The 25422-nt window shown below is 40.7% G+C and overlaps 1 protein-coding gene across 1 annotated transcript in view; it reads left to right on the top strand.

Moving 5' to 3' along the window:
• si:ch211-127i16.2 (probable flavin-containing monoamine oxidase A) overlaps nt 1-25422 on the top strand; it is an 84159-nt gene that overhangs the window by 1653 nt on the left and 57084 nt on the right. Inside the window, exons 3-7 of the mRNA XM_017708127.2 lie at nt 5650-5830; nt 9714-9828; nt 11493-11650; nt 14851-14940; nt 22083-22167. Of these exons, the coding sequence (XP_017563616.1) occupies nt 5650-5830; nt 9714-9828; nt 11493-11650; nt 14851-14940; nt 22083-22167 (629 nt within the window). The remainder of the gene's footprint in view (nt 1-5649; nt 5831-9713; nt 9829-11492; nt 11651-14850; nt 14941-22082; nt 22168-25422) is intronic.

Raw genomic sequence — 25422 nt, 5'->3', positions numbered from 1 at the left:
GCTCCTAGGTGCTTCCATTTCACAGTAGTAGCACATACAGTTGGTGTGGGCAGATAAAGTCAGGCAGAAATTTCACAAGCTGACCTGTGGCAGAGGTGGCATCCTATGCCAGTGGCACTTTTAAAGTCACTGAGCGCATCAGTATGACCCATTCTAATGCCAGCATTTGTTTATTGAGACTGCAAGGTGTGCCCAATTTTATCCACCTGTTATCAATAGGAGGGGTGTCCCAATACTTTTGGCTATATAGTGTATTCTGTTAATTGTTGAAGTGAAAAGAGGTAAACATAGGCTCTGTAGCAAGCTAAAAAAATCTGCAAATGTTAATGCACAGTTACTTTAGAGTTAAAAATATCTATAATAGTAAATTTGGCATGTGCAAAAGTTTGAACATCCTTCCAGTTGTGAAGTTTCATAAGCTAATTAATGTTTTAGGTCAAATCTGACTCGTTAGGACTGACTAGGTCAATAATTGCCATTACGCATCAGTTTGTGAGAAATCCATTGCATAATAAATTCTCAGACTCTACAAACATTTTATATATAAATATTTTTTTTATATATTGTTGCTGTCGAAACTTGTCCATTTTTGGCATTTTTCAGTTTTTGACATACTTTTTATTATTTTTTATTATTATTAATTATCTGTTACTCTTTACATTGTTAGTAAATTTTATGATGAATGGCCTAAAAGAAATTACCCAAAATGACATGGGAAAAATTCCTGGTTCCATAGACTTACATTGAAAGTGAAGTATGTTTTTTCCTTCTCCTGTAAAGTTACTATTTTGGAGATACTAGGTTTTTTTCCGACAGCAGCGATATATAAAAAAAAAAATTCAATTCTCATTCTTATTTTTTTGTAAATAGTCTAGAGATTTAACTTTAATTTTTATTATTTATAATGTTTATACTGTTTTCCCGTTTCTATTACTGAGTGCCTTACTTCTATTACTCTGCTGCTGTATAATATATATATATATATATATATATATATATATATATACAGTGGGTTGCAAAAGTATTCAGCCCCCTTGAACTTTTCAACCTTTTGCCACATTTCAGGCTTCAAACATAAAGATATGAAATTGTAATTTTTTGTGAAGAATCAACAACAAGTGGGACACAATTGTGAAGTGGAACGAAATTTATTGGATATTTTAAACTTTTTTTAGAAATAAAAAACTGAAAAGTGGGGCGTGCAATATTATTCGGCCCCTTTACTTTCAGTGCAGCAAACTCACTCCAGAAGTTCAGTGAGGATCTCTGAATGATCCAATGTTGACCTAAATGACTGATGATGATAAATAGAATCCACCTGTGTGTAATCAAGTCTCCGTATAAATGCACCTGCTCTGTGATAGTCTCAGAGTTCTGTTTAAAGCGCAGAGAGCATCATGAAGACCAAGGAACACACCAGGCAGGTCCGAGATACTGTTGTGGAGAGGTTTAAAGCCGGATTTGGATAGAAAAAGATTTCCCAAGCTTTAAACATCTCAAGGAGCACTGTGCAAGCGATCATATTGAAATGGAAGGAGCATCAGACCACTGCAAATCTACCAAGACCCGGCCGTCCCTCTAAACTTTCAGCTCAAACAAGGAGAAGACTGATCATAGATGCAGCCAAGAGGCCCATGATCACTCTGGATGAACTGCAGAGATCTACAGCTGAGGTGGGAGACTTTGTCCATAGGACAACGATCAGTGGTACACTGCACAAATCTGGGCTTTATGGAAGAGTGGCAAGAAAAAGCCATTTCTCAAAGATATCCATAAAAAGTCTCATTTAATGTTTGCCACAAGCCACCTGGGAGACACACCAAACATGTGGAAGAAGGTGCTCTGGTCAGATGAAACCAAAATCGAACTTATGTTTGGCGTAAAAGCAATACAGCTCATCACCCTGAACACACCATCCCCACTGTCAAACATGGTGGTGGCAGCATCATGGTTTGGGCCTACTTTTCTTCAGCAGGGACAGGGAAGATGGTTAATATTGATGGGAAGATGGATGGAGCCAAATACAGGACCATTCTGGAAGAAAACCTGTTGGAGTCTGCAAAAGACCTGAGACTGGGACGGAGATTTATCTTCCAACAAGACAATGATCCAAAACATAAAGCAACATCTACAATGGAATGGTTCACAAATAAACGTATCCAGGTGTTAGAATGGCCAAGTCAAAGTCCAGACCTGAATCCAATCGAGAATCTGTGGAAAGAGCTGAAAACTGCTGTTCACAAACGCTCTCCATCCAACTTCACTGAGCTCGAGCTGTTTTGCAAGGAAGAATGGGCAAAAATTTCAGTCTCTCGATGTGCAAGACTGACAGAGACGTACCCCAAGCCACTTGCAGCTGTAATCACAGCAAAAGGTGGCGCTACAAAGTATTAAAGCAAGGGGGCTGAATAATATTGCACGCCCCACTTTTCAGTTTTTTATTTCTAAAAAAAGTTTAAAATATCCAACAAATTTCGTTCCACTTCACGATTGTGTCCCACTTGTTGTTGACTCTTCACAAAAAATGTCAATTTCATATCTTTATGTTTGAAGCCTGAAATGTGGCAAAAGGTTGAAAAGTTCAAGGGGGCTGAATACTTTTGCAACCCACTGTATATATATGTGTATGTGTGTATGTGTGTGTGTGTGTGTGTGTGTGTGTGTGTGTGTGTGTGTGTGATAAAAATCATTAAATATAATATAAAATCATATAATAAAAAAGTATATAAAAATATAAACATCCATAGGATGCAACCCTTCCTCACCCGAGAGGCCACCCAGGTGCTAGTGCAGTCTCTTGTCATCTCAAGGCTTGACTACTACAACTTCAGCCACATCACCCCACTGCTGCGCTCCCTTCACTGGCTTCCTGTAGCTGCAGACATCAGATTGAAAACCCTAATGCTTGCCTACAGAGCCAAAATTGGACCAGCCCCTACCTACTTGTTGGCAATGGTGAAATCTCGAACTGTACTACAAGCCCTTCGAGCTTTGAGTACAGCTCGGCTTGACCCGCCATCCTTCAAGGGGCGTGGAAGACAAACATCGAGAACGTTCTCTGTACTGGCACCCAAGTGGTGGAATGAACTCCCACTGGCTGTCTGTACAACAGAGTCTCTTGCTGTCTTCAAACGCAGACTGAAGACTCATCTCTTTACACAGCACTTAAATGAGCATTGAATGAAGTATTGATTGCAATATATTGTGCTGCACTTATATATTATATTTTATTGTATTGCACTGTGTATTGTAGTTTATTGTATTGTATTGCATTGAATGGCACAGAGTTCTGTGTTCAACTCTGTTCTTTTTCTCTCTGTATCTACAGTGACTTTTGTATCTAGCAGTATCTGAGCTCAGGATTGTCTTTTTCTCTAACCTATTGGTAACTAACAAAAATACTTTCTCTAGATAGACAAAGCACTTCTTGTAAGTCACTCTGGATAACAGCGTCTGCTAAATGCTGTAGATGTAAAATATCAAAGTGATTCCAGCTCACAGTTTACACCCTTCAGAATATTACTAAGAAATGGCAGTTAAGGGAAACTGTGGAAGTCAAAGCAAGATCCTGTGAATTGGACAGAAAGGAAAAGCAAAACCCCAGTATGATAGCAAAGGACCTTCAACCTGCTCAAACTTCTGCATACAAATATCTAGTTGCGTCTAGGTGTATCTAGTTGTAGTACACTTTAGCCGAGTACAATAATGTTATTCCTCCTAATAAACAGACACGCGTTCAGTTCTCTCTCTTCATTATTCACCACCATCACTGAAATATTTTATCTGACGAGTTTTAGCAACTTGTGGATGTTTCTGTGAAAATTTTTTTATTATCTGGAAATAAGATAAGATTGTAGACTTAAGAACTGTAGTTCTGTATTGGCTTCCCTCCTAACTTTAGTCTTAACTAAAGTTGCCAAAACAACAAAACTTTTTTGTGAATATGTCTTTAGTACAAATAGGTCCAAGATGTCCTTCAACCAAAATATTGCCAGAAATAAAAGTCAATGCTGACATATCATGGTATACAGATATGAGGCATTACATACTTGCAATTGCAGGGCATTTTCATAAATGCAGGATTAGTGTGCATTTATTTGGCTTTTTGAAGAGATGGTTCTTCAGTCAGTGTTTGGAACTCGTTTGTTCCATGTTGTACTTGAAGCTCAAAGGGAGCTATGTGCAGTTTGGATTTTTCAACTGGTCCACTTTTGGCTTTGTAGGCGAGCATCAGAGATTTAAATCTACAGGAAGCTGGTGAAGTGAATGCAGCAGCAGGGTGTCATGGGAAAATGAAGACAAGCAATGCTACTGCATTCTGTGATATATACTCTGAAAAGTTAATTGTTACATAATCAGAGGCATCTTTACAATAGGGGCTGGTGGGGCCCCACTAGATGATATGCACTGTGGAAGAGTGCATATCATAATCAACAATTCAGTATAGCAACTAAAATATATAGTCTTTCTGTATCTTCCTGTAAATGCCAGAATGCTACCTACACTATATTTCCAAAAGTATTCACTCACCCTCTGCAAATCATTGAATTCAAGTGTTCCAATCGCTTCCATGGCCACAGCTGTACAAAGCCAAGCACCTAGGCCTGCAGACTGCTTCTATAAACATTTGTGAAAGAATGAGTCGCTCTCAGGAGCTCAGTGAATTCCAGCGTGGTACCATGATAGGATGCCATCTGTGCAACAAGTCCAGTCGTGAAATTTCCTCGGTACTAAATATTCCACAATCAACTGTCAGTGGTATTAAAACAAAGTAGAAGTGATTGGGAACGACAGCAACTCAGCCACAAAGTGGCAGGCCACGTAAAATGACAGAGTCAGCGGCTGCTGAAGCCCATTGTGTGCAGAGGTGGCCAACTTCCTGCAGAGTCAATCAGTACAGACCTCCAAACTTCATTTGGCCTTCAGATTAGCTCAGGAACAGTGTAGAGAGCTCCATAGAATAGGTTTCCATGGCTGAGTAGCTGCATCCAAGCCTTACATCACCAAGTGCAATGCAAAGCATCGAATGCAGTGGTGTAATGCACCATCACTGGACTCTAAAGCTGTAGAGACATGTTCTCTGGAGTGGCGAATCACACTTCTCCATCTGGCAATCTGATGGACGAGTCTGGGTTTGGCAGTCACCAGGAGAACAGTACTTGTCTGACTGCAATGTGCCAGGTGTAAAGTTTGACAAAGCAGGTCCATAAATACATGGATGAGCGAGTTTGGTGTGGAAGAACTAAGAAGCCATTTCTTATAGTTGTGACTGCTTGGAAACATGAAACTGTGCAGCAGTGGAGTCAGAACACAGTGTTGTAAGATGTTAATAATCTCCACTCAATTGTGCATCTGCTGCCTTTAAAGTTAGCCAGCCATTTACATTAATTTCTTACTTACACTTATTTACTTTGATGTTTATTGGATTGAACTCACAGACCTGTTGCATATTGCACAGATTCAAAAATGGAATGTTTGTGGCCCTCGTCTATTTTCTGTACCATTAGAAAAATTCTTTGTGCTACACTTTCATAAAGTAGCCTTGAGATGAGTCACAAACAAGCAAACTGTTTTTATACATGCATTTTATGTGCCTCATATTTGTAAAACTGGTGTCTTTAGTGGTTCACTGTCTTCTTTTTTCTTCAGTTCACAGATCCATGTCATGGAGCTTATAAAGGAGCTTGGCTTGGAGATTTACCCACAATTCACAGAGGGCAAGAAGGTTCACCACATGGGTGGTGCAAATGCTAAGATCAGCACCTACACCTCCAGCATCCCCTCCTTTTCCCCACTTGTCCTGCTGGACTTTGTCCAGTTCCTCTGGAGGGTAGGCCCCACAAATGCAATTACTTTATTAACTCTCTCTCTCTCTATGATAGGATGGTATTATAAATGGCTGATAGATGGCTATCATTTCATATGGGGAGATGAGGTTAAGGTCTATTCTTCTCTGTAATGCCTCAGACAATATGCTATGGTGTATTTCCATAACAGTGAAATATAGCTTCAGGTATATTATTAGGTTATATCCAGGTATATTATTATGAAAGCTCTAATCAGGAATAGCTGAAAGAGCACTAAAAGACATACCAAGCTCTCTGTTAGAGGGTACTCGTGCCCGTTTTATGTTCGTTTGGTGAATCATTACTCAGACTTCAGTTGTAGGGTATCAACATTACATACATTGTCACTGTTCAAAGCAAAAAACAGTATCTCCAAAATGGCAACTATTTATGAGAAAAGGACAAAAATGTTATTTTTAATGTAAGTTAATATAAAATTATAAAAAGGTGTTTTGGAGCATTTCTGTTGGTCGTAAAATTTTCTGCCAGTGTAAAAAGCAGTCATGTTAAAATGATGTAGAAAAAGAAAACTCATCAAAAATGAAGATACATGTTTGTCATTGGACAGTGATGATATACACTGCTCAAAAAAATAAAGGGGGAACACTAAAATAACACATCCTAGATCTGAATGAATGAAATATTCTCAGTGAATACTTTGTTCTGTACAAAGTTGAATGTGCTGACAACAAAATCACACAAAAATCATCAATGGAAATCAAATTTATTAACCAGTGGAGGCCTGGATTTGGAGTCACACACAAAATTAAAGTGGAAAAACACACTACAGGCTGATCCAACTTTGATGTAATGTCCTTAAAACAAGTCAAAATGAGGCTCAGTATTGTGTGTGGCCTCCACGTGCCTGTATGACTACAATGCCTGGGCAAGTTCCTGATGAGGTGATGGATGGTCTCCTGAGGGATCTCCTCCCAGACCTGGACTAAAGCATCCGCCAACTCCTGGACAGTCTGTGGTGCAACGTGGTGTTGGTGGATGGAGCGAGACATGATGTCCCAGATGTGCTCAATCGGATTCAGGTCTGGGGAACGGGCGGGCCAGTCCATAGCTTCAATGCCTTCATCTTGCAGGAACTGCTGACACACTCCAGCCACATGAGGTCTAGCATTGTCCTGCATTAGGAGGAACCCAGGGCCAACCACACCAGCATATGGTCTCACAAGGGGTCTGAGGATCTCATCTCGGTACCTAATGGCAGTCAGGCTACCTCTGGCGAGCACATGGAGGGCTGTGCGGCCCTCCAGAGAAATGCCACCCCACACCATTACTGACCCACTGCCAAACCGGTCATGCTGAGGATGTTGCAGGCAGCAGATCGCTCTCCATGGTGTCTCCAGACCCTGTCACGTCTGTCACATCTGTGAAGAGCACAGGGTGACAGTGGTGAATTTGCCAATCCTGGTGTTCTCTGGCAAATGCCAAGCGTCCTGCACGGTGTTGGGCTGTGAGCACAACCCCCATCTGTGGACATCGGGCCCTCATACCATCCTCATGGAGTCAGTTTCTAACCGTTTGTGCAGACACATGCACATTTGTGGCCTGCTGGAGGTCATTTTGCAGGGCTCTGGCAGAGCTCCTCCTGTTCCTCCTTCCACAAAGGCGGAGGTGGTGGTCCTGCTGCTGGGTTGTTGCCCTCCTACGGCCTCCTCCACGTCTCCTGCTGTACTGGCCTGTCTCCTGGTAGTGCCTCCAGCCTCTGGACACTATGCTCACAGACACAGCAAACCTTCTTGCCACAGCTCGCACTGATGTGCCATCCTGGATGAGCTGCACTACCTGAGCCACTTGTGTGGGTTGTAGAGTCCCTCTCATGCTACCACAAGTGTGAAAGCACCACCAACATTCAAAAGTGACCAAAACATCAGCCAGAAAGCAGAAAGGTACTGAGAAGTGGTCTGTGGTCCCGACCTGCAGAACCACTCCTTTATTGAGTGTGTCTTGCTAATTGCCAATAATTTCCACCTGTTGTCGATTCCATCTGCACAACAGCAGTGAAATTGTATGTGAATCAGTGTTGCTTCCTAAGTGGACAGTTTGATTTCACAGAAGTTTGATTAACTTGGAGTTATATTGTGTTGTTTAGTTGTTCACCTTTATTTTTTTGAGCAGTGTAGAATACCATATATAAAACCTAGTAATTATTTTGGTTGAATCTTTTGAATTTCTAAGGCCAAACAAATGTCTTGTAGCAGACTTTCGAGTAGCATATTCTTTACTTTGTATGTTGCAGTTCCTTCCAAAAAGCCTAACAGAATATTAATAGAATTAGCCTGTTAGCCTGTTTGCTCACCTGTTCAGCCTAAACCTAGTTAAGCATACCATTTTATTGCATAAACACTTCTTATACAATTTGTGACACACACACACACACACACTCAGGGTCGCAGCAAACATTACATTTTAATTCATATATGTGCAATTTATAAAGGTAGAATTTGAAAACAGGCATGCATTCATGAGATCTGCTGATGTAGGTTTCCTCTGTTTCAGTGATTCACAAAGAAGCAAACTGAGTGCTAGTAGGTCTCCTTTGCGGAGAATCTTCAGCTTGCCAAACATTGCTTTAGAATGCCCTGCAGATGCATTGTGTACTATTCAAATTCTAAAACAGATTCATTAATAACATAAATTATAGTTGATTACATTTATAATACTTAATTATAACCTAAAAATCATGGCTACCCTGATTGTTTGGTAGTTTAAGCAGGAAACTTTTCCTTAATTCTTAAAATTAAAGAGCTTTTCTGTAGTATGTAAACATTGTTAAAGATTCAAAATGATTGGCATTTATTCCTCAGTCCATACTGTTTGCTAACGAAAACTAATGTGCAAAAATGTCTGTTTTAAAAAAATTGTCGTTCTGACATCAAACAAAAGCAACAGGTTTACATATATGCACCAATTCAGCCTATAGCAGTTTACGCTGAAGTATTTCCACCTAGACTGCATACAACACAGAGCAGCCAATCAGAACAGTGGTCATATGTCTTAAAGGCACAGTAATAAAAATTGTTTAATATTAAACTAAACTAAAAGAGAGATTGGAAAAAGATGACTTAGGGCTGTTCTCGGTATATAAAAGGCAGACAAATGATGTAAGTGTGTTACAAACTCACTGCCATGGGGAGAAAATAAACTCACTTTTGGGTCTAGGGTCTAAGAGGGTCTAATTACAACATAAAAGTAAAAAGAAGCAGCATAAGGAAGTCTTTATAACGCCAGAGATTTCTATTTTCTCTTTTTCTTGCTTCATTCCCTCAAGCCAAACAAAAGGAGGAAAAACAAACTCCCTACTGATATAAGCAGGAGAACAATGAAGGCATCAAAAGTAAATGGCACCCACTCCTACAACTCCTATGAGTTTTATTTGATATTAATATAAATAGAAAGCTTACATAACAGATCTACAAGACTGTGGCAAGTTCTTGGTGATATATAATAAATAGCTCAAGAGACCAAAACAGTCTGAAAGACAGCACTTGACTCTGACAACAAGGCTAATAATCTAACAAAGAATTTCAAAAGCCCTAACAGCCATACGGTGTTTGTCACTAGACTGAAATGCTTTGGGCAACCATTGTTCGCTGGTCCAGACTTTTCCAGCCTTCCGTTAATGTTGTGGGCCAATCGCGAGGCACAATCATACAAACGTCCTGTAGAGAATACAGAGAAAAAGTGAAAAGAGGCTATACCAGACCAGTTCAAATAACAAAACACAATAGCTCTGAAACACATAGACCTCAGGGAAGAACATAAAATACAACCACAATGTAAGACATGGACCCTTTAAATGCAACTATTTGGACTTTGCCATGTTGTGATATTGTGGCATATGTGACACCTCAGATTGAGCGCCTGTGTAAGACAGTGCCTGTGGAGGAGCCTATGAAAATGTCTAATGCCCTGCAGCTGGACAGCATGACCCTTCAATCCTACATGGACCAGCACATCTGGACAAGAGGTAAACACTAAATGACTGTTATACAAAGCACTTACCGCTTGAAAAAATTCATGGAACTCACCGCATGGAAAGTGCACCTTGTTTTACAGAAGGTACTTTTTAGTGTAATTATTACCTTTGGGCAGCACTTTATAATGCATTTTTTGCACTTGTTCTCAAGTCTCAGGATTTTTTTCTCTAGCATTAAAAGATGTGTGGCGTTCTCCTGCTGTGCAGCCTGAAGAACCTCACACTGTTACTGTGTAGTGCAGAAACATTAGCACTGCCGAAAGAGACGTTCTCATTTGAGTTTCACTGTAGTACTGAGTGAAACAGAGAAAGACAGCAGTGTGTACATACACTTTATTGCCAAAAGTATTTACTCACCCATCCAAATCATTGAATTCAGGACTTCCAATCGCTTCTTTGCCCACAGATGTATAAACCAAGCACCTAGGCATGCAGACTGCTTCTGCAAACATTTGTGAAAGAATGGGTTGCTCTCTGGAGCTCAGTGAATTCCAGCATGGTATTGTGACAGGATACCACGTGTGCAACATGTCCAGTAGTGAAATTTCCTCGCTACTAAATATTCCACAATCAACTATCAGTGCTATTTTAACGAAGTGGAAGCGATTGGGAATGACAGCAACTCAGCCATGAAGTGGTAGGCCACATAAAATGACAGAGTGAGGTCAACAGATGCTGAGACGCATAGTGCACAGAGGTGGCCAACTTTCTGCAGAGTCAGTCACTACAGACCTCCAGACTTCATGTGGCCTTCAGATTAGCTCAAGAAAAGTGCATAGAGAGTTTCATGGAATGGGTTTTCATGGCCGAGCAGCTGCATCCAAGCCTTACTTCACCAGGTGTAATGCAAGGCGTTGAATGCAGTGGTGTAATGCGCTGCCAATGGACTCTGCCAATAGAGTAGTGGAGACGCGTTCTCAGGAGTGATGAATTGCGCTTCTCTGTATGGCAATTCGATGAATGAGCCTGGGTTTACCAGTTGCCAGGAGAACGGTACTTGTCTGACTGCATTGTGCCAAGTGTAAAGTTTGGTGGAGGGGGAATTATGGTGTGGGTTTGTTTTTCAGGAGTTGGGCTTGGCTCCTTAGTTCCAGTGAAAGGAACTCTTAATGCTTCAGCAGACCAAAAGATTTTGGAAAATTTCATGCTCTGAACCTTGTGGGAAAAGTTTGGGGACTTCCCTTTCCTGTTCCAACATGAGTGTGCACCAGTGCACAAAGCAAGGTCCATAAAGACATGGATGAGCAAGTTTGGTGTGGAAGAACTTGACTGGCCTGCACAGAGTCCTGACCTCAACCTGACAGCACACTTTTGGGACATATTATAGCGGAGACTGCAAGCCAGGCCTTCTCGTCCAACATCAGTGTCTGACCTCACAAATGTTGCTTTTGGTCAAAGATTCCCCTAAACACACTCCTGTCGAAAGCCTTCCCAGTAGAGTTGAAGCTGTTATAGTGGCAAAGTACGGGCTGACATCATATTAAACTCTATGGATTAAGAATGGGATGCCACTCAAGTTCATATTCGTGTGAAGGCAGATGAGCGAATAGTTTTGGCAATATAGTGTATGTGTTCAGATGCTGTGCTTTACAGTAAGTGTAATGCTTTTCTCAAAGCTGTGTGCTTGTGTGTTGTTTCCGGTGCTGCCCCTGCAGAGCTGATGGAGGAGCTGTGCCTGTGCAGCCGCTTGTTGTTTGGAATGGAGCCTTCCCAGCTCTCCTTTCTCTATTTCCTCATGTACTCGTCTGCAGCGGGGGGCGTCATGCGGCTGCTGGAGACAACGCCGGGGTCCGCGCAGGAGTTCAAGGTCAAGGTGAGAGAGATGGATAGATAAGAGAAGGTAAATGTGTGTGAGGGGAAAGGAGAGGTTTACCCTGTGCACTGCAGAGGGCCTTTATGTGGGCCCATACATTATCATAGCTACAGAATGTAGATATACATTTCGTAGTATTTTACCACTACTGTACAGTAAAATAAGGGTCTGTATCATGGAAAACACAGTTTTCCTCACTTTGTTTGAAATTAGAGTTTGATGTAGTATGTAAAGCAAGGCAAGTTTATTTATATAGCGCTTTTCATGCCTTGCATTTCAAAGTTTTTTACAAATGAGAAAATACTAAGATAATTCATATTGAAAAGTAATATAATTAATTTTAATAATAAATATTAAGAAGTAACATAAAATAAAATAAGTGAAACTGGCAATTAAAAGATGGAGATTAAAACATGATTTAAGCAAGATTAATCCATTAACAAGCCATACACCTACCATTATTACACACTTCTGTAACCTAAGAATAGCTCCATTAGTTTGCATTGAAGGCTTTATATGTAATAAGCCTGGATTGTTAAGGGGTTAAAAGAAAAGAGAAGAAATAAAAAAAAAAATCATTTAGGCTGATTACGTAATGGTAGGAGTGTGTGTGGGTGTGTGGGTGTGTGTGTGTGTGTGTGTGTAAATGTGTATGTCTGTGTGTCTGCCCTGTGTTGGACCGGTGACCTCTCCAGGGTGTTTCCTGCCTTCTGCCCAATGAGTGCTGGGATAGGCTTAAGCACCACATGCGACCTAGGAGGATAAGCAGCACAGAAAATGTGTGCCTGTGTGATAATAAAGTGTTGTTATATGAGAGAAGCACAGTGCAACTTGCAGTGTTTTAAACTGAGCCGAAAGCTGCACAGACACGATTCACCCCTGATTTAAAAGTGTCGAGGCTCTTCTGATGCTCTGTGTTATCTGGTTCCATTAATGAACAATGAAGCCTAGAGTTTAAGCAATCAAGGTTTTGATATTGAATGAATGAATGAATGAGTATGCTGACACAAAACATGTCAGAATGCACACTGACAGACAGGGAAAGGATAACTACAGAGACTGCAGGTAGAGGGTTTAACAGGAGTCAGCACCACTCCCCCGACGATGACTTCTGTGCCCCCTTACCCACTCCCTACAGTGGACTTGTTAGGGGTTGTGCAACATTAGCTAAGATAAGCTATCTGTATAGGTGAAGCATGAGAGGAGAGAGGCTTATCTTGGTGCTGCGCCAGCGTCCTGTGACTTGCAAATCAGCTTAGTACCTCCTACCTGCTTATGATTCTGCTGTGGCTGACTCTGTTGCTGCTAAGATGGATTAGATGATTAGGTGAGGCTTCCAACATAGAGGAAGAATACCTGCATGTATTTGGTGATGTACAAAATACACAGATCAATAACATTATGACCACCTCCTTGTTTCTATGCCCATTTTATCAGCTACATTTACTATATAGGAGCACTTTGTAGTTCTGCAATTACAGACTGTAGTCCATCTGTTTCTCTGCACACTTTATTGGCCCCCTTTTACCTTGTTCTTCAGTGGTCAGGACCACTCACAGAGCAGGTACTATTTGAGCGGTGGGTCATTCTCAGCATTGCAGTAACACTGACATGGTGGTGGTGTATTAGTGTGTGTTGTGCTGATACGAGTGGATCAGACACAACAGTGCTGTGGGAGTTTTTAAACACTGTGTCCACTTACTGTCCACTCTATTAGACACTCCTACCTTGTCAGTCCACCTTTTAGATGTAGAGTCAGAGACAACAGCTCATCTGCTGCTGCACAGTTTGTGTTGGTCATCCTCTAGTCCTTCATCAGTGGGCCTCATCAGGATGCTCCCCACAGGACGCTGTTGGCTGGATATTTTTGGTTGGTGGACTATTCTCGGTCCAGCAGTGAAACTGAGGTGTTTAAAAACTCCAGCAGCACTGCCATGTCTGATACACTCAGATCAGCACTTTCTGTAATTACATTCCCAAATCCTTTCTCAACCCAACTAACAAGACTTCAACATTTAGCTGAAAACAAAGGGGAGCACTTTTAAAAACAGGTGTTCTCAGCAATGTAATTCAGCATAACATCTGTTGTCTAAAATGGTTGAAAGTAGCAGTTGGCTACACAGTGAAGTTTTGTCCTATACCACATCAGCAAGTCTGCACGACCTTAATGAAGACCTGAAGACAGTTCGAGGGTATTGAAATAAGTTTTGACATACTTTTGAAGTGTTTTTGTAAAAGATTTGTGTGACTATTGACTTCTGGTGTCTGTTAGGTACATTAGCCTTGTAGCTCCTGCACTAAAATAAAGAAGCACATTTTGGACACCAAATGTCTCTGCATTTAAGGTGCCCCAGTTACTTACACAGGTGTTCATTTGTGCACATACAACTTGTATAATCTCCATAGGAAAGAATTAGTCAAAAGAATGGCGCAGCCACACATCAGCTTGAGGTCACTGTGCTCTGTGCTAAGAATCGACTAGCAGGGTATAAAGCCCCTCAACACTGGGCTGTGTAGTAGTAGTAGTAGTAGTACTAATGAAACTGAGTTCTCTGGAGTGATGGAGCATCATCCAGTACCTTTGGGAAGAGTCAGAAATCCAGAACTGATCATCCAACATCAGTACCTGACCTCAGTGGTGTTCTTAGGGCTGAATGCAATCAAATCCTCACAGCAATGTTCCACCATCTAGTGTAAAGCCTTCCCAGAAGGGAAGTGGGGACAGACACCCTATTAATAATGCCATCCATTTCAGGAACAAATGCTCAATGAGCAGGTGTCTTCAAACTTTTGCACATACAGTGCACATTTACTCAGTATGTGTCGATATATGATGTTCTAGCAATGAAGCACAGATGCATTCATTTAGGCTGCTTATCGATCCCCTTTCATATGCCTGTCTGACCTTGAAAACCCTCATCAAAAGGAGTTGGGTGACGAAGGTTTCGCATGTCAGAAGATCCTTTTAAGCCGGGCGCGGAGGGAAACTAGCTTACCCATGCCAGTTTTCTGCTCCATTAGAATTGCTGAACTTTCTCCTCAAACTCGTTTCTTTTGTGTGGCGGTATTATGTGTTGGTGTTTTTGCAGAGGCAGCTGTGGGCTGTTGTGCTGCTCGCTGCTGTGCGGAGGAGTTAGCCCTTATCTCTGTTGCTATGTTTGTATGCAGGTGTTGGGTGTAATCCTGGTTTCTGTCCACAGGGGGGCACTCAGCAGCTGTCTGAGAGGCTGGCAGAGCAGCTCGGAAAGCAGAATGTGCATTTGGGGACCGCCGTAACAGCTATATGGCAGGTAACGGCTTAATCACAGTGGAGGTAATCCACACAGATGCACACACAAAAAGCAAGTAAAATCTACCGATTTTAAAATCTATGCATAATTAAATTGCCAAATGTACACAAAATCATTAAGAGTTGTTCGGTGTGAAATACTCTTCAAGAGAAATGTGCTCAGAATTGTTTACAATGGTGGTAATAGAAACCAGACGTCTGAAGAGTTCCTCTAAAAGCTCCTTTACAGAAAGTTATTATTTGAAATGGTTGTGAATATACAGTCTGATGCCTGAGACATTGTTTCATGACAGTTTTGAAAACAGCTTTTGACATAAAATGTGTTGAAATCTAATCATTGGTGGATGGTACATGCAGGGTAACTGTGCTGAACAGAAGTCTTGATTTTGCACACTTGCCATTATTTTATCATCAACATCACATGTAAAACTCAAAAGACACATGTAGGTTCACTGGTGATTTTGTATAGTACATAAAATGGCTATAACTCTACACCACTGTAGAGAAATCTGAGTGAGTAAGTTTCTCTGAAATGGCACATTTCACATTAAACCACTCTGAGTGACTTTGTTTATATTAAAGTTAAGCAAAAATTTTGAAAAGTTGGTGGAATTCTCCTTTAAAGGGAACAAGTTTGATGTAGTATGAACATTGTTAGTTTTTCAAAATGTACCATTCACTCCCCAGTCCATAGGACTGGCCAAAACAGTTTATTTTGAATGTTTTATTTTTGTGATGTCAGAAAAAAACTGCATTTTCATGAAGTAATATGCAGAAGTTTTGGCACCCTGGTCAAATGACATGTTTTGTTGATTTTATAAGTGAAAATAAGTTCACATCCTCAAAGAACTCACTGCTGCACGTTTAACATGTTTAATCAATTGGAAAATAAAATAAAACATAAAATAGCATCCTGTGCAAAAATTATTGCACATTTAATATCTATTTTCCCCATATATTACTTTTTTGCAGAAAAATGATATCTTTAAGTGTGTTCCAGAGGATTCGTTGACTTGTGAAGATTCACACACATTGCAGGGCAGCCAATCAGAACAGAGGCCTTGTACATATATTGCTCTTAAGTATTTTTCCAGCTGGATTACAGTTAATTCCAGAATAGAACAGCAATAGGCTAGCAGGCATATTCAACTTAGCAAACGCCGTCCAACAGAACACAAATGACATTGCCTCACAGGATATTTCATTTTCCTTCTCCGCCTCATGCAGCCATCACCAAAATTGATGTAGATTACAGCAGTCCTGTTTTGAACTTGAAGATAAAGGAACTGTGCCATGTCTAACTTCATTTTAGCAGTTATTGTAATTACGGCGTGGTCAGTTCAAGCAGGACCAAAGGAGTTCCAGGTTCAGTGAATTAGGCAGTGTAATTTGCCCTGGAATTATTTCTTAGCAGACTTCTACAGAGAGCAGATTCATGTTGGACTAAAATCAATGATCTCATCGATAATCATGCAAATTTTAGCCCATCCACAGGCAAAACTAATCCAGCTCAAATAGGGCCGTAAAGGCACAGTAACTAAAACAACATTTAATTGGAAGGAATAATTTAATTGTTTAATTGGAAGGAATAATTTAATTGTTTAATTGGAAGGAATAATTTAATTGTTTAATTGGAAGGAATAAATAGATGTTGGTAAATGGTCATGATAAAATGTAGTAAAACTGCACCTTCTCTAGGCCTTCAGTTCAGTTATACATTTTCTCTCACGCCTGTGTTTACGCATATATTCTTATTTGGGTGACAGAAATATTGTTGCAGACCGCAGTATTAAGCGTTTTAATTGCCGAGCTCGGAGGCTGCTCTATTACACCACACCCGCTGAAGATTTGGTGAAGCGAAATCTTTTTGTGAGCTTTTAAATCACTTTAATGAATAGGCCTGAGCCTCAACGTTACGAAGCCACTCTGACTGTGCGAGAGAATATCCATTAGACTGCTTAATGGTCTCTGCTGAGTTACATCACCGGCTCTGAGCAGAGAGAGCTTTAGTTTTTTCTCTTTCTCTGCCCGGCTGAGCTGTAACAGACCATTGTCTTCTTCCGTAATAAGGCAGCCAGTGGGTGAAGGTGGCACTATAGCACTGACCTGTGACCAGCTTTTCTAGATGAAGGTCAGATTTATGTTCGAGGAAGCTGTTCTTAGAACAGTGTTGAAAGTGGCCTGCGGTCTTCTCTGTGTGCCAGAAGCTAGCCTGCTCTTCTGTTCAGTTCAGCTTTACTGTCATTATATCAGGATATAATGAAAGGTTTTCTCTGGTGCAACATGTATGATACACACAGCAATACAGCAGAGAGCAGAGACACCATACTAAATAAAAGATTGAAGTGCAGTACAGAGACAAACAATGCAGGACAGTGTAGTATAAACCAGGCAGTATGGTCAGAGCATTACTGAAAGAAGTATTATATGGACAGCAAGTATCAAAATATTTGAGATATAGTGTGTAGTAAGGCAGAGGGGGTATAAGATACAGGTGCACCAATGAATTTTTAAGGCCAATCTTAATTTTTTTTTCAGCCAAATTGGCTGATTTTTGGCTTGACTTTAAAGGTGTTATATACGATTCTGGGGAGAGATTGTTAAAATATGAACTCAACAGCAAAACACATACACCCCAAATGCAATTAATTTTAGGGCCAATTTTAATTTCCCTTTCAGTCAAATAGACTGTTTTTTTTAAAGGCACCGTATACAGGCAAAAGAAATACAGCCCTCCCTTCAGTGGTCTTTTAGAAGCTCCTCCCCGGAATTCATTGCTAGGCACACAATGCTTTTTTAGATCTTCGTGGCCATAAAACACAAAACGTTGTGCAGACAAATGCCATGACATAAGAGCAATCAGCGACACAATAAGTAGTGTAGCTAACATTAGGTTGTGGGTTAGCAAACTGGCACTACAATTGCTGCTCTGAAGCCAACCAGTTGCTGTCACAAACATTCACGTTTGGGACAAAAAATAGTTTAACGCTACCCACACAAGCAGGAGCAACATCCTCATCCCTTTCATGCATTGCAAATGTCAGCTACTTTTTGTCAGCTTCTTGTTCAGATTTTCTCATTTCACCTTAAAAGGTGCAGCAGTTAAAACTACTTTTATTTCGGCTCATCAGCTTATTGTTTGAACTTTCCTCTTCCACCCTAAGCACAGTGCTGTGTGGGTGGTCACTGTCCGGGGAAGGCAAAACAAAATGTGGGGAGAGACAACGTTTTTGCAGGATGGGACTAACATGCACATGTGCACCTCCTGTGAAAACAAGAAACACAGAAGCTAAGATTACAACACACACAGAGAGGGTGTGTCTTTATTCACTTCTCAAAGTCACAATGTAAACTAAAACCAACTTGGGGCAAAAAAAAAAAATACCTATGGGCTTGAAGCTCATATCACTCATGAGTACTCTTATTGGGTCTCAATCACCAATAGCTTCCTAATTGCTTTCTTAAATGTGTTCCTGAGAAAAGGTCTGCATCAGATTCATGACGTGTTTTTAAACCACAGAACTCTTCACACCTTTGAACTCTTGAGTGTGTTTAGATTCTGTTCTTGCCTAAGAACAAATCACCAATAAGAAAACCTTGGTGGGTGTCAGAATCTCTGTCTCTCAAAATTTCTTCTTAAGGACGGTTGGTGAATGAGGCCAGTTGTTCTTTTAAAATAGGTGTTTTCATTAACAGTCGTCAGTGATGCCTTACTGTATTTTTTAAATCAATTATTTTTTAATACATATTTTCAACATATACAAAATACAAACTGTACCAATCCCCTGAGCCCACCCACTCCACCCACCTCTCAGATGTGCATCAACTAAATAAAGCCTAACATATTCAAATGTTATATAAAAGCAAAGAACCATAGTAATATAAAAGAAGAGTGGGTGGGGGTATATATAATGTCAGGATATACTGATATGCTGATAAACCATGTAGAGTCTCGGTGTGGACCCTTTTACAGAACATCTTCTCTAGCTTGAGATGTTACATAACTTCTTTGGTCCACTAAGAGTGAGTAGGGGGGAAAAGTGTCTTTCCACCCGAACAATATTAGTCGTCTGGCCAACAGAGTGCAGGAGACCAGTGTGCTGCATTTATAATTATGTATTTGGGCTCAGAGATCTATTGCTGTGGCTATTACATGCATTTTAGTCTTCTTTCATGTTTAGAAAGGCCAGCGTCACCACCGCACTCCTCTGCTGCTTCTCTCTTACTGCCTGTGTGTTGCCAGATACTAAACCCTAGACTCAGTATGTATTCATAAGATGAATCATATCGTCTTAGACGCACCCCACAGGTATATAAAATCCACCCACACTGGACTTTTAAATCAGCTGAGTTTGTTGGGAACACTGTGAATTTGGCAACCCTGCATGATTGAGAAAGAACCTGTGAGTGAAACAGGCTCATGCAGAAAAGCAGTTTCTCTGGCTGCTGTAGCGAACCTGCAGGCTTAGAAACCTTGACTATAGCATCTGCTTTCAGACTGTTTTGTGTAGTTTGACCACCATGGGTTTTTCCCGAGATTTACTTTTGGGACGCGGATGATGTAATACACACTGAAGTTGCATTAATATTTGTTATTGTATTTAGGAGTGTTTTCAACTCTAGTTGAATGCAAAATGTTTGGGCTCCCCCTGGTCAAACTGCAAAATTTATTGATTTCATAAATGTAAATAAGTGAACACATCCTCTACAGTGTTGACTCGTGGAGTCATTCTAGAAGTTATTGAGAATAAACTAGACAGAGTCGTGTGTTTTTGAGGAGAACGTTAGACTTATTTCAAGAAGTCTTCTTACAGAAATGTTCACTGGTCACTGCTTGGTTCCTTCTCCCAAAGAAGGCAGGAGCAATCACTGATTGTATGGAGTGTTATCATCCTGAACTGGCCCAAACAATTTCCCCACTGCTAAGTATCAAGGCTGTTTACCTGTGTTGGAGAGATAAGAAAGTACAGAACATTCTAAGATCAGGCCCTTAGAGATAGATTGACTATTCTGATACTCTGAATAAGCATATAGGAGTATCAACCACAATCCAGCAAGAGAGAACACACTTCTGGACATTCTAATGTAACAGTAATAATTACTGTTTATTTGTTAATTACTGTTAATTTAATATATTGGAAAAATAAAATATTAAATGTGATCTTAGAATATTCTATGTACACCAATGTAGTTTATTTATTGTTATTTTTATTAAAACTAATGCAAGATAATAAAAACACTAATCAACTTGCTGATCCTAACCAATCTGGCAATCTGATGTGGTGCTGAACATCCATGTTGGGTGTGTGTGTGTGTGTGTGTGTGTGTATGAATGATTGCAACAGGCTCAGGCTAAGCATTAGTATGGCTATAAGCTAGGCTAGGCATAGCAGGCATGTTACTGCACATTACATTCACAGTGGATGTTAGCAGTGCTTTGGCAGCCTTTTCCCAGCTGTGGTTTTGAGGTCAAACAGACGAGGATCCCCCTCGTCTCCCGAGAAGCGTTGGAGGGACCGCAGGGTGTGTTTCAGAAACAGCCCTCCAGAGACTACTGCCCACCCAAGCATACTAATGCTCCCACCACCACAACCTGCCTGCATTCAGAGCAGACAACTAGATGCTCGCGAGATAGAGAGATAGAAAGTGAGGCTGCGTTCACATTACTGGGTTGACGTGGCACAAATCTGATTTGCTACCTAAATATGACACAGATCTGATAATGTCAGAGTTGTGTGAACATAAAAATCTGATCTTTTCAAATCAGATCAGAGACACTTTCATATGTGGTGCTAGAACTGCTGAGACCATTGAGACTGTAATGTCAGGTCAAACTTGCTTTGTGTTTTTTTTTCCATACATCACACTTCCTTTCCTACTGTACTGTGCGAAAGTCAGAGACCACAAATAAAGAGCCCTTTATTTATTTATTTTCTAGTCAAATCTGCCTGTAAGTACAAGTTCTGCATTTTTCAGGAGATTTTGGAGGTGTGGAAAGAAACTGAAAGTGAGTCTCCTGAAAAGAGTGAAAGATGTACTAAAGGCTAAATACAAAGATAATATGAGGCATCTGTATAATTTTCAGTTAAATATGTTTTCTGTTTTGTTTTCTGACACTGAAAATTCAGAAGCTTGTACTTACTGGCAGTTTTGACTAGAAATTAAACAAATTGTGGTTTGTAAATTTTCCACAGTACTGTACATATCACTGTCATCATCCAGTGTGGGTGGTGTGTCTGCAGAGGATGTTTTGATGTACATATGTAGGTTGTTCTGTTTACACTATGGGTAGGCGATATTGCAAAAATATAACATCATAATGTTTACTTTTTCAGAGGCTTGTGAGCAAATTGGATCAGACAAAGTAGTGCCACATTTAAAAAGGCTCTGAAAAACAGCTTTGAATACAGTGATTTTTAAATACAACATATGCAAATCAACTACTTAAGAAGGAGCAGGAAACCAAACTATTTAAAAAATGAATGAATTAAAAAAGGAAAATGGCATATTGGATTGACATCCAATCAGCTGTCTAAAACTCATCTAAATCTGCATGGTCCATGCAGTTGTTCAATGATCTAGAAGTACAGATGATATGCATCATATACTGAGAAAAGCATAATGTGGCATACATTTTTTACATACAAGTGTAACGCATAGTTATACTTGTATGAACCTCCAAGCAGAAAGAGTTCAGTAAGTAAACTGTAAAAGAGCATTTAGACTAATGTGAATGTTAAACTCTGAAAGTGTTATTAACAAACATCACATAAACAAACATTACTCACTACTGCCCTCTACAGACATCTGTAACAATTCTTGTGAATTCTGTGATAGAATTTATGCTCTGTCACATTCATATTTGTTGTGATTTACACATAATTGTGTAATGTAATAATTGTGACAGGCCAAGTGAATATAGTCTACGAGAGAGAGATTTCTCAACAGTCTTCAGAAAGCTCCTCTTGGCTGCAGTGTGTCTCATGGTGTTTGTATTCATATGCTGTTTTCTGAGTGTGTGTTCTGAACGCCTCACAGAGTTAAGAGATTGTGTGTGTGTGTGCGTGTGTGTGTGTGTGCGTGCGTGCGTGCGTGCGTGCGTGCGTGCGTGCGTGCGTGCGTGTGCGTGTTTCCTACTCGCAGAGTGAAGACAGTGTGGAAGTGAAGACCGCTGTCAGTACAATCACCTGTAAGGCCGTCATCGTTACATGCCCCCCTCATATGGCAGGTGAGTGAGTGTGTGCATTTCGTGGGTGAACACACTTCATAAAACTCCTCTCTGCTGCAGTGACATAGAACAGCTGTCAATCACACAGCCCAAGGCGGTTTCCTGGCTCATTGACGGCCCACCCCCTGGGGAGCTGATTGGATGCTGTGGCATTGGCAGCAGCTTGAGGGCATCCGGGACAATTTAACCCCCAGAACCCTTGATTATTCAGTTTTTAAAGCAATGCTCCAGCATTTATTAAAATTATTGCTCCCTGAGGCGTTTGTGTATGCAGTCAGTTACCACAAATCGTTTTGATGCATTTCCCTGTGCTGAAACATCTGAGCATTGTCATCTATTGTAAGTGTGTTTTTTGAGTAAGTATGTTTTCTGTTTCTCTTTTGTTCTGCACTGAATAGTCCTTAGTAATTGACCATATGCTGACAGAGATGAGAAGATGCTGCTGCAGAAATTTCTGAAGCCAGACAAGACATTAGGGCTGGAACACAACTTGGAATAGACATTATTAGGAAATACTGCAGTTTACTTTTGTGTATCTTAAGCTGTGGGCAGCACACTTACAAGCATTTAAATCGTCCAACTTTATAACGATTGCCATAGATGCAATCTGTCTCCAATTCACAGTACTACCATGAGTCAACTCAAGCCTAAAGGCACAGTGCTGTGCAGCCATCAAAATAAAGTTAAAACAATATTTTCTTTCCAGTCATATCAGCCATTAAGTACACACACACACACATCTTCTAAGCTGCTTCTCCCTCAGGATCGCGGGGGGTGCTGGAGCCTATCCCATTGGTCATGGGGCAGAAGGCAGGATACCATTAAGTATTAACTTACTTAAGCTGTTAAGTATTAACTTCTTAAATCTCAGGCTGATTACATACTAAGATTTATTACTCAATAGCTACAAGGACTTCAGTGCAAACATGCTGAGCTATTCTTGTGTTATAGAAGTGTGTAATAAAACTTTAGGCCCGCCAGTGGGCCATGGCCATATAAGAGGTTAATGGACATCATATATCAAAGTATTTAAACACATTCAGTGATGTTGAGGTCTGGATTCCAGGGTGGTCAGTCCATTCTTTAGCTATAGCTGTCTCCTTTTCCCAGAAAGAGCTTCTTGACAGCTACACATACTTTCAGACTCATAGCACTGAGTTGTCTTCTCACAGTGGAAGGATGGACAGAAACACATGTGGGTATTTTCAGATCTGAAGCAGCTCATTTTTTCGTTTATCTCAGAGATGAAAGCTTCAGGTGGGGTGGTTTTGGTGGTCTGCCATGTCTTGCAGGTGGTTGTGTCTGTAGCTTTTAAACAATTTTTTGATCTCAGGTTTTAGAAAATCCTGTTTTTTCAATTTCATCCCTCTCATGCACATAGATGATCTTACATCTTATCTCCTTCAAAATATCCTAAAAATGGAAAACTTAAAGGCGTTTTTGACTTGAAGATATTGAAGATAGGTTAAGGGTGACCTTTTGCACACTACTGTGTGTAGCAGTAAGAGTAAGAAATTAGAGTGTGGTCCTGCAGGCGGTTCTTTTAGAGTTTATAGGGTTAATGAGGCAATGCGTGAATTAATCTGAGTGATGGGGCTCTGGGAAACAGCCTCTAAATCAGAGGCGAGCTGACGGCTGACAGCGAGCCTTAAAAACCGCAGGCGCTGCTGGGGCTCAGACACCTGTCCAAATGCGTTCAGGGATAAATAATGGAGGCAGCGTTGCTCAGAGTCATCCACGTGACTTGTCCCCCTTTCATACGCGTGCATCCTATAAAGTGCCAGTTTTGCTATCAACTGAAGGGACTGCACTTGTGAAAATCACATAGCTTCAGAGTGAATCGTGCAAGAAAGCACAAAGCGGCTTCGTTCTAAATGTGTACAGTACAAACACACACAAGCACACACACGCCAGATGTCTTCACTGGCTCCAGGCAGCCGTGCATCTCATCCTTTTGAACCCTTCCAGTTTATTAGCAATGCTGTTTTGTTGATTCGGCTCCATTTTGCTAATTCTTCTGAAGAGAAAGTGCTCTTTCATCAAGCCGATCCTCCGAACATTACACTTCAGATGTTCTCGAGAGATAATCTCTTTGTTTTCAGCATTTCTATCCTGCTGGAGGAGGCACGGCTGTGTAGCCTCAAGCTAAGAGGAGACATGCATGGCGATAATGATATTAGTCCTGCACCGCAATGAACAGCGGCCAAAAAAACAAATTACAGCTTACTGCTGTTTTCACACATTCAGACATCTTTCTGTTGCGTGTTTTTTGCCCAATTTTCTCCCACCTGCTATCTGGGACCTCACTTATCACACAATGACTACAAACCTTGGAGTGTGAGGGCTAACACGTGCTTCCGCGCAGACACGTGTAGCTAGTTACTGCATCTTTCCAAAACTGATGCAACATCATAGGGCAGCTGAAAGCACTTGGGCAGCATTGTTTACCCAATTACAGAAAGTCTGTGCTGCCTGGACGCCCTGCCTTCTTTTGAAATTTCTGTTTTCTTGCTGTTTCTTTTCAATTAAATGTGAACCGATATTTGGTTAACATAAACATGTGCAAATCCTTTGGGTATATTCAGCTTTAACCTTCATCTTTATTTTCATCAAAATGTCTTCTTTGGCAGGAAGAAGAGACCCCATGAGTAAAAAATGGAGACGTTCATACCCTGCCGTGTAAATTAAAAACTGTGAATACTTTAAAAATAAGTAATTTTTATGCATAGTTCAAACATGTACTGTAGATACTGTAAATAAAATATATCTCACTTTTACAAGTGCCACATTTCACAAATCAAATTTTACTTTCATGCAATTTGTTCCATATATACAGTCATACACTATATGGACAAAAATATTGGGACACCTGCACGTTACACCTACAGGAACTTATCACATCCCATTCTAAATCCATAGGCATCAAATATAGAGTTGGTCCCCCTTTGCAGTTATACCAGCTTCCACTCTTCTGGGAAGCTTTCTACAAGATCTACAAGAGTGTGCCTGTGGGAATTTTTGCCCATTCATCCAGAAGAACATTTGTGAGGTCAGACATTGATGTACGACGAGAGGGGCTGGCTCACAATCTCTGTTCTAGTTCATCCCAAAGGTCTTCGATGGGGAGTTCAGGGCCCTGTAAACACTTGTCCAAAATTTTTTGGTCTGCTGAAGTATTAAGATTTCCCTTCACTGGAGCTAAGGGGTCTGGCCAACCCCTGAAAAACAGCCCCATAGCATTATCCCTCCTCCACC

Source organism: Pygocentrus nattereri, chromosome 18 (assembly GCF_015220715.1).
Source record: "Pygocentrus nattereri isolate fPygNat1 chromosome 18, fPygNat1.pri, whole genome shotgun sequence".
NCBI classification, from domain to species: Eukaryota; Metazoa; Chordata; class Actinopteri; order Characiformes; family Serrasalmidae; genus Pygocentrus; species Pygocentrus nattereri.
This window is presented reverse-complemented; position numbering and strand designations above follow the sequence as displayed.